Below are 13157 nucleotides of genomic sequence, written 5' to 3'. Positions count from 1 at the left end.
GGGGGAGGGGGATGCAAGAATTTGAGAAGCTGAAAAGGAAGAAGAGGAGAGAGATAGAAGGGTTCAAAGGGCAGAAGCCGTCAGTGGGGATGGCTGGCCTGCAATCCACTTTCAGAGGCTTCCTGGCCCACTATTGGGTCCCAACCCAGAAGTTGAGAAATAGTGATCTACACTACAAACTCATATGTGACAGTTAAGGCTTCTCTTTCAGAGAATCCTGGGAATTGTAATTTGATTAAAGAACTGAGATTTCTGTTTGATATCCCTTGTTCTCTCAAACAACTCTGGTTTTTAGGACTCTTGTGAAGAGGAACAAGAAACTCTTAAACAGATTTCAGCAGTGGTTCTCAAATTGTGGGTCAGTACCTGTAAAGTGAGTCTCAGGTGACAGGAGTTCATTGGCAAATTTGGGTTGTTTCTGCATCTGCAAAATGGTCATGAAATACAACATGTTATTCAGTAATGTTATATATTTATAAATACTCTTCCCACCACACACAAGGCTTTGCAACAAAATTCCATCCTAAACAGTCCACTACGCTTGTCTCAAATTATAATCCTGGCCAAAGCTTCAGAGAGGAAAAGAGAAGCCTTCCTGACTACCACCACCTAAAATAGAATACGCACTCATTTTATGTTGTAAGATTATGGTAAGGTTGGTGGGAGTGGAGGGTGGGGGAGACTTGGAGTTACTTGAATTATTTAACATGGCTGAAGATTTATCACAGCTGCATACCAGTTCTGCAAGTGGGTCTCTAAAGTTACTGAAGTCAGTCCCACTTCAAAGAGTCTGAATCTGTGGTTCAGATATGCTCCTAGTTTTAGAATGCTTGAAAGCATGGACAAGAAAGTCTTCTGTTCCACTGTGAGGGCCCTCATCCAGAGTTATTCTTATCCTACTTTTTGAGTAATCAAAGACCAATGGAGAAAAATGTTACTGTTGCAGGTGGGATGGAAGACGACACGGGAATATTACACATTTATGTGGGCACCTTTGCCAAGCAGCTCCAACAGTGCTGAACATGAACAAATCTTGTTTAAAGGTGAGTTGTGGGTTGGGTGGTGCAAGCATACCACTGGCTACTAGAGATGGGCATGAACCAGAAAAAAAACAAACCATGCTGTTCGTAGTTTGTCACATTTCACGAACCACAAACTTTCACAAACCTGCCCCAGTTCACGAACTGGCTCGTTTTGGTTCATGAAAACCACTTCCGGGCCAGCAAATCACCACTTCCGGGTCAGCAGGAAGGTCTGCAGAAAGCCCAACCCCCGTTGCCTAGGAAACTGATTGAATGGCACCAGGCTGTCTGCAGTGACGAACCAAAAAACGAACCAAATGAACCGCCCTAAAGTTCGTGACGGTTCATCAGAAATGGACTCTGAAAAACCGCTTGTTCATGAACCACAAACCCGTCTGGTTCGTGATGAACTTTGGTTCGTATTTTGGTTCGTGCCCATCTCTACTGGCTACTTCTTGGTACAACCAGAATGACATGCTAGAACTATAACTTCCAAAGCAATTTTGTACAGTGCCCAGGATGCAGTGTGAGAGTAATTGATGACTATTTCACAATATGTTCTGAGCAGACCAAGTTTGTATAGTTTGGTACAGTTTTAATGTTTTTTAATCCATTCTTAGTGGTGATCAGAAGAAAAAAATGGATATACATAGAAATATAGATAACTATTTAGAAAGAACCTGACACCACATGACAGTGGATTCAACTTTGTTGCAAAATAGTAAGAATCTAAACTAGTTTGGGATACCAGCTCTCTCCAGATCAACAACACAGTTTTAATACCACTGCAAAGATGAGTGAAACTCTGCAAAAACAATATTTATAGAACAACGGCCATAAGGCTTATTTGCACCCTCAATACATTGTGTTTCTTAAGCACAATGCCAGATTTCCTCTCTATGTCAGATGCAGGCTTCAGTACAGAGGCATTTGATGATGTAAACAAAGCTTGGTTGGTTTTATTTAAAGCATTTCTTCTGGAGAACGGGAGATGAAGATCACAAAACCTAAAGCAATTGTTGTGTATTTTTTGTGACCTGTGAACCAAAAAGCCACACTTGTTTACCCACAACTTTGTCAGACCAGGTGACTCCAAATTCCTATTAAGCTGCTGATTCTCACATCCTTGAAGCCACTTTGAGACTGTCATGCTAAGAACACATTGGTCACAGGTCAGCTTTATATAGATATACAACAGGCTGCTATTAAGCACAGATCCAGATGTGGCAGAGAGAGACTCAATACTAAATTGTCCTCCTTCCATTATGATTCTTCTGGCACTTTGTATGTGAAAACGGAAAGGAGAGTGAACTTTAATAGGAAGTCAACCCTCCAAAGAATCTAGTTCCCAGTATTTTGCAGAGCTTTTGTTGAGTGCTCAGTATTTGTAAACCCAGAAATATTACAGTGTGAATGAGGAATGACATTAAAACAACTTTGATCTGAACGATGACTGAAACATCATGTACGGCAGTCTCTAAGCCTCTCTCTAGAACAAAGGTTATATGATCTTATGCCAAGTCTTCAAATTACCAGTCCCCTGACACTGTTAAATATAAGGGAATGGCTAGAAATTATAAATTCTATCATTACATACTCGAGCTGATGTAATTCAGATTTACAGGAACACAAGTCGAGCAAATATCCTGTCTGGCCATATTGGCCAGTGACCACTGGAGACAGTGATCTAATTGCTTTAGAATCAATTTCCAGGGTCAAAAGCTCTTGCAGCCCAAAGGGTGCCTGTGATCAAAGGGGCAGTGTGGACCAATGCTTGCAGAACTGGGTCTGCTTACTACAGCTTTGTATCTGGCATTCTTGCTTATACTGCAGCCAGTTTGCACACTTGAGATGCTGGAAATATGACCTGACTTTTATCCTTCAGCTTACTACCTCCCGAAGGATGATGAATATTATCAGTTCTGCTATGTCGACCAGGACGGGATAGTCCGTGGAGCCAGTGTCCCCTTTCAGTTCCGTGCAGCAGCTGAGGATGACATGCTGGTGGTTACTACACAGGTTCGTTTGCTTTCCTGTTCTCTGAGCCATGTAAGTGCTTTTCAGGTGTACTAGGAGCCTGGTTTTCACGTGTATCAGGCACTGTCACTGCCTGCAATGCTCCTGGTACGTGCAGTCACTGTGTTTTCTGAACAAGGGCAACATATATTTTCATAAACTTACAGCTTTGGTACATGCAAATCCCAAACCCTGGAAAATCTAGCAGTCAGTTGGTGCGTACAGAAGCTGTATGTGCCTGCAGTGTGGTGACCACAGAGGCCCTGTGTGTGATTGCTGTCGTCCTGGTACGTGTGAATGTAAGATCTGAAGGGGGATCTAGTGTGGTACATGAAGTGTTTGCAAGCCATGGCTAGGCCATTATCCCCCCTAGTTGGTTCCTGGTCAGCCATTTTGTTTATTAGACCCTTGATACGGTAGTCTAACCAGGATGCCCCAAACAACACTTAGTTATCACAGTTGCAGGTGGGACAGCAAGCTCACTACACTAGGGATCCCCAACTTTTTTGAGCCTGCAGGGACCTTAGAATTTTGACACAGGTTGGTGGGCACAGCCACAAAATGACTGCAAAAAATGACTGCTGTAGGAGGTGGAGCCAGCCACAGAATGGCTGCCACAACATACCTTCAGTCACACAGTGAGGTTCCTTCTGCTGTGGTGGCAGCTGCCGCCAAAGCAACAGTTTTTAAAATCTGCACAGCTAGTCAGATCTCCATTGGCCAATCAAAAGCCTTGCTGGGCAAAATTTGCACCAGGCTGTGCCTGTTTTTGAAAAAAACATGTAATGTGTGCCAGGAAAGGTGTCAGCAGGTGCCGTGCTGCCACAGACACCACGTTGGAGACCTCTGCACTATACTGCTCTGATTTTCAGAGGGAGGGAAATGGTGCACTCTTTTCTAAAAGAGAGATCCATGTACATGTGGTGAACTCTGGTCCAGTTCACACTATCATATTTTTTATCATACCCTTCCTCTAAGGAACTCAGGGTGGACTATCTGGTTCTCCTGTCCTCCGTTTTAACCTCAACAACAATGCAGTGTGGTAGGTTAGGTTGAGTGTGTGTGACTGGCCCAAGGTCATGCAGCAAGTTTCTTTGTCAGAGTGAGAATTCGACTCTGGGACTCCCAGATCCTAGTCGGACACTCTACCCAGTACACTGTGGTGACTGTCTGTTCACACAGGTGAGCACTTCTGTTGAGGTCACATTCATGATGGTGTGGAGAAGGATTATTCAGACCCAGCTAATGCATGCTTGTGTTTAAAATTAATTGTTATGAGCTACCTTGAGTGGAGGCAAGGCAAGATAACAATGAATACGTGTTGCTGTTCAGAAGCTATCTTTGAAATGGCTGCTGTTGGTGGGAAAGTGGAGGATGCATTGGCGTTTTGAGTGTGAGCTGATGTAGTTTCTTCCTGACAGAATAGCATATTTTGCACTTGATAGCCCCACTCTACCTGTCAGCTGCTTTTTGTTATCAAAATACTTATACTGTGTCCTAAAAAAACAGCCCAAGGAAGCTTAGAAATACCAGTATTCATTAGCACTACCTACAACTTAGTTCAAAAAGTAGAGAATACTAACTATTGCATAGAATGTCGACCTAGTCAAACACAGCCCCTGCTTCAACTACACAAGAGGTTCACTCACTATCGGAGTCCCTTTTAAATACAAGCAGCTGTGCAGCCATATTGGCCCATGCCAAAACCAAAAATGAAATCTCTGTAATATCTTTTATTAGAACCAACCAAATTGACACGTGGAAGTTTTTATGCTCACGAGAGCTTTTCATCCTGGATGGGATAGAATTTAGAAAGATCAAACTGCCTTCTACCCTTCTATCTTTCTAAATCTTGTAGTGTCCAGCCTGATGAAGAGTTCTGGTAAGCTCAAAAGCTTGCACAATACCTTGCGTCAGTTTTGTTGGTCCTAATGAAAGCTATTACATGGAGTTCATCATTAAAAAAAAAAAAACTTCAGAAAGCAAGCTGGCAGAGCCAAGCCAGCATGACAACCATCCTGACCCCCTCAGGGGAGGTTGTTTCAGAGTAGTCATATAATAGCTAATTGGCCCTGCCCAAGGGAACTGAGGCTGAATGAAGATGGATTCTCTCTAGAGATGCCTTTTCTCTTTCAAGGACTTCAGTAACTGAGTATTTGTCCTTCCAATGAATGTTATGCATTCTCAAATAATGTGAATGAAAGTGCCTGCAAAGGTAACCAGACAGGGTGTCAGCTGTGATCTGGCAACATGGAAGGGGATTATTGGAGAGCTGTCACTGTGGTAGCCAGATTGATTCCATGGTAGTCCTAGATGAGCCAGTGGTGACTGCAGCAGAACAGCAAGTTGAAGGCACAAAGTGTTTTGAAAAGGAGATTCTGTCAGCAAGATTATGTGCCAAAGTGGTCATAAGCATCTTCTGTGCACACGGATTTTGCTTTGAGACGATAAATGCTAAAAGTGCCAGAAATTAAGGCAGATTGCTGAACCATCAGTAGTGATAAAAGGAAATGGAGCAGTGTAAAAACACAATTCTGCTTCCTGCCATTTGTGATTATAATTTTGAAATGATTTATATAATGTAATAAATTCACATGGCATTCTTACAAAGCAATTTATGCAACCAACGCATCCCTGCCCCAAACAGATTACAATTCAACTATTGCCATTGCAGGGAGGACGAGATGATGATAAGAGGTGAGAGGCGAGAATATCTTAACCTGCGTGATAGCCAGTGGGTGTAGTCATTAGGGTCTTGGCCTAGGATCTTGAAGGCCCAAGTTCAAATCCCTACTCCGCCATGGAAGTTCCTTGAGTGACCTTGGATCAGTCACACTCTCACAGGGCTGTTGTGAGGATAAAATGGAAAGGAGCTGCTTTGGGTACCCAACTGAGTGAAGTATAAATGAAGTAAACAAGCAATAAGTAAATGTGCACATATGCAGTTATATGGTCTTGGGCTTCCTTTCAGTTGAGGAGTGGAGTTATGGGTAAGGTAGGTTTTGAGAGGAGATCTACTGGAGCGAGAAGGAAATAGTCTGGAATTCTAGGCAGCAGTGGTTTAAGAGACAAGGAAATCTTTGGGGCATGAAAGGTTGCTGTTTGCTGGAGGAGCAAGGCTCTCTGGTGTTTCACCATGTTGAACACTATTGTGTGACTGTGCAAGAAAAAAAATCAACTTGCTGACTTGTCACAAGCCAGCCACACATTTTAAGAATGAGTCCCCAGTGATGGCATCTGTTCCCTTACATCAAGTGCTTTGATTTAATAAAAGCATTTGACTTTCACAGCAGATGTGCTCTCTGGAGGGCTCTTAAATTCCTCTTTTTGCCACATACTGACTCACTCAAGAAGAAGAAGATTGGGATGCACATGCTGCTATACCTGATCTCCCCCATCCCCGCCCAACATGCCATTTTTGTTACCTGGCTGTGGTCCTCTTGCGTTTGCTGCAGTTCTGGAGATCCTTGTGTTTCGAAGCCTGTTCCATCAGATGCAGGCACACCTCATGAGTTTTTTTGGAAGCTATTGCAGGGGGTCTCCTTGCGGTCTGCTTTCAGCTGCTGCCTTTGCAGGGTTTGTATTGGTACTTCTCTCTTCAGATTACTTCTTTCTCCCCACCCAGGGAGAAGTAGAGGAGATTGAGCAGCAGAATAAATCTTTGTTTCAAGAAAACCAGAAACTGAAGGAAACCTTAACAAGTCTCCAAAAGCAGAACGAAGATTTACAGGAGCAAATCAGGAAGGCACAGGTTAGCAATTCTCTCTCTTTTTAAAAAAAAAAAAAAGGCCCAGAGGTTCCTACATGGATCAAGGGAACTGTCCTTTATTTCCCTGGAAGGATATGGAACTTAGAATTGAATACATGAAGTTATGTTATACTGAACTGGCCCTTTGGTCTATCGATGTCATTCTTGTCTATTCCGACTTGCAGCATCTTTCCTGGGTCTTAGGTGGAGGTAATTCACATGACTTCCTGCTTGGTCCTTTGAACTGGAAGATGCCAGAGATTGAACTTCTGGGACCTTCTCCATATCAAGCAGATGCTCAGCCACTGAGCTCCAGCCCTGATCTATTAAGATTAGCAAGACTATGGTGTTGCTTGATAGTCTAATGAATTGTCACTGTGGACGCTTACCTTGCATAGCTTCAAGTTTTGCAGAGAAATGTCACAAACTGTACTGCTTGTATTTCATTGGCTTCTGACCCTACTGTTTGTTAATTCCCCTGTTCTGCAATATCTGTGTATATCTGAACTTGCCAAATGACAAAGGGGTGTGGCTCAACGGTACAGCATTTGCCTTGCATGCAGAAGTTCCCCAGTTTAATCCCTGGCATCTGTGATTAAAGGAATCAGGTAGTAGGTGGCGTGAAAGACCTTGACCTGGTAACCTGGCCAGAGTGGTAACCTTGACAGATCAAAGGACTGACTTAGTAGAAGGCAGCAACAGGAGGTAGGAGGGGTCCTTCTGTGTGACACTCTATCGCTGGGCCGTGGCACCTGCTCTTTTTCAAGCAATGCCTGTCTGAAAGCAGTCAAAGAGCTAAAGTAATGTGCCCTAGACTGGAGTGAATATTTCACGAAGCAGAGTTATTGAAAGTCATTTTAAAAAACAGAAATGAAGACAATGGAAGAGCAAGTCTTCTAGAAAACATCTCTGCAGTTCAACCAGACCCTGCAGCTAGACACTTTATATTTTTACTTTCAATCCCCACCCCTCCAACCTTGGCCTCTATTTTGTGTGTCCAGGAGACAGCAAAGGAGCTTGAGGATAAAGTCCATTTATTGCAAAGTGGGACTATGGAGCTTCAGAGAGCTCAGGATCTCCAGGCTTTAGAGATCTGCTCTACTCAGAAGGAGTTGGCTGCCATTCAAGAAAATAACATAAAATTTCAAGAGGAAAACCAGGTAAACATCAAAAGTTTCCAGACGATCAGGAGATGTTTAGAAGCAGTGGGAAGGTGAAATGACTGCAAGTTGGTCATGTGGTTGAAGGGAAGTGTGGGTATTGTGTCTTTGCAAATGGGTTTTCCATAGAAGCCGGATGCTAAAGCCAGTCACTCCTCTGACTCATTGCTATCTTGTTGACTCTTCAGGATCTTAAAAGAAGTTTGGCAATTTCAAGGAGTGACAATGAGACCCTCGATTTAGAAGCAAAACGTGTCCAAGGGGAGAACACACGCCTGGAAATCCAGAATAGGAACAAGGAGGCAGAGCTATGCCAGTGAGAACACTTTTCTTTCTTTCTTTTTCGCCAGTGTCTGGAATTAAATAGGTAGAGGTTAGGCTGAAAATGTATGACTGGCCCAACATTGTTCAATGAGCTTCCATGGCAGAGCGGGGATTCAAACCCAGGTCTCCCAGATCCTGATCCAACATTCTAACCACTACACCACATTGGAGATGGTATTTAGAAGGGCCTGTTGGAGAGGGAAAGACTGCTTACCCATTTCAGTCTGCTAAGTTCCAGCTGCTGTAACTATCTGTAGAACTGCAGTTGCCCCACTGGTGGTGGTGGAGCTTTCAGAAAGACTTTCCATCAGTCATAGAGGTTGGATCCAGATTAAATTCTCCATCATTGAACTGGAACTTTCCTATGTCCTACTGCAACCAACACATCTCCACTTAATACTGTTCCTGGGAGCAGTGGGGGGCACTATGAGGAATGACATGGGAGAGTCTGCAGCAGGAAGGGCAAATGGGAAGAAATATCTTTTAATGGAAAGTTTAGTTGAGATCCAAACCCTAGAGTTTTTTGCCAGTAGCCTGCTATATTTAGTAACATCCTGGAAGAGAGAGCCCAGGACAACATCTTAGAAACTTTAATCCATTATCTGCCTCTTCAGGGATTTGTATTTCCATTTACTTCCCAAAGATGCAGCTTGCCTTTGGATGATCTCCCCAACCTCCACCCGTCTGTTTGGCTTAATAGGTATTTTTAAGAGGGTGGAGTATTTTTCTCAAGATTGACCTTTAGCCCTAGAGGTTTGGGTTTTTTTTGTAAACTGTTCAGCTGAGCCTTTGAGATCTATTTATTTATTAACTTTATTTGTACTCTGCCTTTTCTCCCCCATGGGTACCCAAACAGCATACATCATTCTCCTCTCCTCCATTTTATTCTTACTCTGTGAAGTAGGTTAGGTTGAGAGGGTGTGACTGGCAGAGGCAGGATTCAAACTTGGGTCTCACAGATTCTAGTGTGACACTTTAATTACTGCACCATGCCGGCCGTCCACAGCAATGGAGATAGTGAGGATCTGAGTGACATCTGGAAGGGATTAGTACCTCTTGCACTTTGTTGATGTCTTGATGGATTTAAATTTTTGACTGTGGTTTTAATGTTTGTAAGGTCTTTTGAGTCCTGTAACACAGGGGGAAAGTGGTACAGAAATATCTTAAATAAATAAATTAACTAGATCCATGAAGGGGGCAATGAAAATGTATGAAGGTTTTTTCCACCCAGCTGATTAACCCAACTGAGAAAAGAAACACAAGTAAAGAGGTGAACTAACTCTTCAAAGCTCTGATTTAAGTCACATTCACAGTCTGCAATAGGTGTTGCACTGCAGAAAATGACTTAGTCACTCTGGCAATTGGAAGTTGTCCAGCCATTATGCAACTTCGTATTTTTTTGTAGGGAGAGGTTAGCAGGATGGTGTGAGTCTGCTGCCTCTTGTGTAACTGTCTGTGAAGTACTGAGCCGGTAGGCATGGCTACTGACTTCTCTATTGCTTATGAAAGTTTAGAATTGCACAGTTTTGGAATCTGCTGAAAAAAACATGGAATTTTTTCAATTGTGCTGGGAAGGAGGTGGATAGAAGCGTTTACCCAGATCTCTGGCAAGAGGCGGGTGGATGTACAAACATATACCGCAGCAAGGATTTAGCCTCTCTGTTCCCAAACAGGATTAAAGAAGAGAATAAAAAGCTGTTGACTGAAAAGGAGAAGCTGGAAAATAAGTTGAAAGCTACCCTCGGTTGTATGCATCAGCTGCAGGTGAGCCACTCCTCGATTCTCTTTCTCGATCTTTCTCCTGAACAGAGAACATAAGCAGTGGAATATGGGGAAGACTTTGGCTCATTATATTGTAGAGAAAAAGGGAATTGTGCCTTGGTGGGTAGGGCTGAATACACTCAATGCTTTTTACTGATGGCTGACCTCATTGATAAACCAAGGCGACTTGCTTAAGCAACCCAGCCATATAGAATTGGTATCAAAATTCAGGTCCATTTTGCATGGTCCTTAATTATTACAGTGCATGCCAGGATACCAATTGCTTCAAATAGCGTTAGCGGTAGTATCAGTGATCAGTGAGCTACATGTTAACACAGAACAAATTCTGGAAATTCTGGACTTCAAACTGCATGGAAGGGTAGAATCATATTTTTAAGAACATCTCCTTACCTACAAAAGCTCTTAGTACAGTAAGTTTTGTTACAGTCGACAACTAGATTCAAGCTTATAAAACAGAACATTATCTGTTATCTAATATACAGGTTAAAAGAAACTTTAGTTAAAAATATACAAATATCAGGCTACCTAGTTAAAATTACATCATAGAATTAAAATAGCATTTTGGATTGTCTCATCATAGGGTTTTCAAGGAAAGAGATTAGCAGAAGTAGTTTACCATTGCTGCTTTCTGCTTCGCAATACTAACTAGGGTTAGTTGTCTCTGAAAGATCCTCCGCCAGTGTCACCTACCGCTGCTGCTGCTTAGTAGCTAACCTTCAGGAATTCCTCTGCTCCCATCACCATTGGAACATTCAGTTCTGCTAATGTGACCATTGATTCCTGAAGGGGATGAATGCATCTTTGACCCTCCCGCCTTGCGTTACTGTTCCAGGAGTTTAGACTTTTGATCAAGCCTGTGCTCTCGACGGTATTGCTCTCAGCTTCACTGACATACTCAAACCCCCTCACTGCGTTAAGGTGTGTATCCAAGAGGGGGGATTCCTTGGCTCAATCATCAACCAAAAGGGAGAAATCAGAATAGGAATGCTAGATAAGATCCTTAAAGATAAAGATGTCTCTCTGGGGACCAAGATCAAGATAATCCAAGCTATGGTATTGCTGTGTATGGATGTGAAAGCTGGACAGTGAAGAAAGCTGACAGGAAGAAAATTGATTCATTTGAAATGTGGTGCTGGAAGAGAGTTTTGCAGATACCATGGACAACCAAAAAGACAAATAACTGGGTACTACATAAAATCAAGTCTAAATTCTCCCTAGAAGCTAAAATGATAATCTTATGGCTATTGTACTTTGATCACATCATGAGAAGACAAGATTCTCTGGAAAAGTCAATAATGCTAGGGAAAGTTGAAGGTGGTAGGAAAAGAGGAAGACCTAAAATGAGATGGCTTGACTCAATAAAAGAAGCCACATCCTCCAGTTTGCAGAATCTGAGCAAGTCTGTTAATGATAGAACATTTTGGAGGTCTTTCATTCATAGGGTCGCCATAGGTTGAGTCCAACTCCATGAGAGCTAACCTAACCACCCAGCATTTCCTTTCCAGTCTGGGATTTGGGAATCATATATGCTTCTTGTTCCATTTCAGTCCCAGGTTTGTAATGAACAGAAGGAAGTAGAAAAGCTCCAGAGCTCAGATCATGACAAAGCCAGGTTTTTGGAGAAGCTGAAGGAAGAAAATGATCAGTTATATGCCACCTTGCTTAGACAGGTAAACATCCCTTACTCTTCCCTCTATGGGTTGGACCCAGTAGCATGTGAGCAGAAAGGAAAATGTACCCTGCACAGTTCTGCTTATGCAGTCAAAGGGCTGCAGCAATAATTTTTTTAAAAAATAACAATACGTGCATGAAGCAATGAAATGAGCAACAGGCAGCTTGCATGATTTTATTTAATTTGCTCTTGGAAATTGTATTGGAAGGAGTACCTTATGCTGTGTCTAGCACCTGCAGGGAATAGGGATGCAGTTGCTCTAACTTAAGGGAAGCCGACTGCAAGGAGTAATTTTAGTGCTTCCTCCAAGGCTGTTGCCCACAGAGAAATCCTCTGTGGGTAACAGCTCATTAGTTTATTATATGATTTGCATTCATAATGGTGTAATTTCAAACCTCAATACCTCCAGCACAAGGATCCGAGGGACCAGGGCAAAGGAAGACCATGGCCTGAGAATTTGGAGAGCTGTTACGTGTTAGTGTAGGTGGGCTAGATTGACTAACGGTCTGGCAGTGCAGGGTTATTTCATATGTTTTGCTATGAGCCCAGGCCTGTGTAGTGATGCCTAGTGGCTCCGGGGAAGCCTGTACTAGAGTGACTACAGGGCCTACATTTCCCAGGCCCCGTTTGGATCCTGTGATTGATTAACAGGGAATTTGGAGGGGAAACTTGCACCTGTAGAGGAGTAGAGTGTTGTGCCTGGGAAGAAAGTATAAACGGCCACGCTGAAAGTGGGAGGGATTCAATCACTCCTAGGGAGCAGAGCTGAGGAGAGACTGGGATCCCTCATCCAGAAGGATGAGTCAGCTTGAAGCCAATCACCAAGAGGCAGCTAGGAACAGTCTAGATAGATGCATTAGGGTGTTTTGTTTTGTTTGTTCACCTGTCTTTACTGTTCTCATTATTCTACAAAGTTTTTGAAAACCAGTTGTTACAAGACCTCTGAAATACAATTGTTTATTATTCTGCCTGGATTCCCACACCTTATTCTGTCACATATAAAGTAAAACCTACTGGGAAAGAGTAGACAGGGGTCGGGTGGGTGCTCTGGTCCCTCTTGAGGAGACCTGTACCAGAGTGGTGGCAGCCTACAAAGAGCTTCCTTTGTCCCCTGCCTGCGACATGTTCATATGCCTAGGTCATGACCAGAGGTTCCTCAGCAAGACTCCTAATGGCTGACAAATGCTAGCTTGTTACCATGTGTTATCCGTACACATTTATTTATTTATACACCCCTTTTATTCCCAGTGGGGACACAAAGTGGCTTACAGGATTGTTCTCCTTCCATTGTATCTTCTCAGCAACTCTGTGAGGAAGGCTAGGCTGAGAAAGAGGGGCTGATCCATGATCACACAGAGAGCTTCCATCGCAGAGGAGGGATTCCAGCCTGGGTCTCCCAGATCAGAGACGGATAGTCTTGTCATCAGGCTGTT

The 13157-nt window shown here is 43.0% G+C and overlaps 1 protein-coding gene across 1 annotated transcript in view; it reads left to right on the top strand.

The window, feature by feature from the left end:
- Positions 1-13157, top strand: part of CALCOCO2 (calcium binding and coiled-coil domain 2) — a 45700-nt gene that overhangs the window by 14132 nt on the left and 18411 nt on the right. The window contains exons 3-9 of the mRNA XM_054995634.1: positions 947-1043; positions 2908-3041; positions 6664-6789; positions 7788-7946; positions 8135-8262; positions 9944-10034; positions 11600-11722. Coding sequence (XP_054851609.1) covers positions 947-1043; positions 2908-3041; positions 6664-6789; positions 7788-7946; positions 8135-8262; positions 9944-10034; positions 11600-11722 — 858 coding nt within the window. The remainder of the gene's footprint in view (positions 1-946; positions 1044-2907; positions 3042-6663; positions 6790-7787; positions 7947-8134; positions 8263-9943; positions 10035-11599; positions 11723-13157) is intronic.

Source organism: Eublepharis macularius, chromosome 12 (genome assembly GCF_028583425.1).
Source record: "Eublepharis macularius isolate TG4126 chromosome 12, MPM_Emac_v1.0, whole genome shotgun sequence".
NCBI lineage: Eukaryota > Metazoa > Chordata > Lepidosauria > Squamata > Eublepharidae > Eublepharis > Eublepharis macularius.
This window is presented reverse-complemented; position numbering and strand designations above follow the sequence as displayed.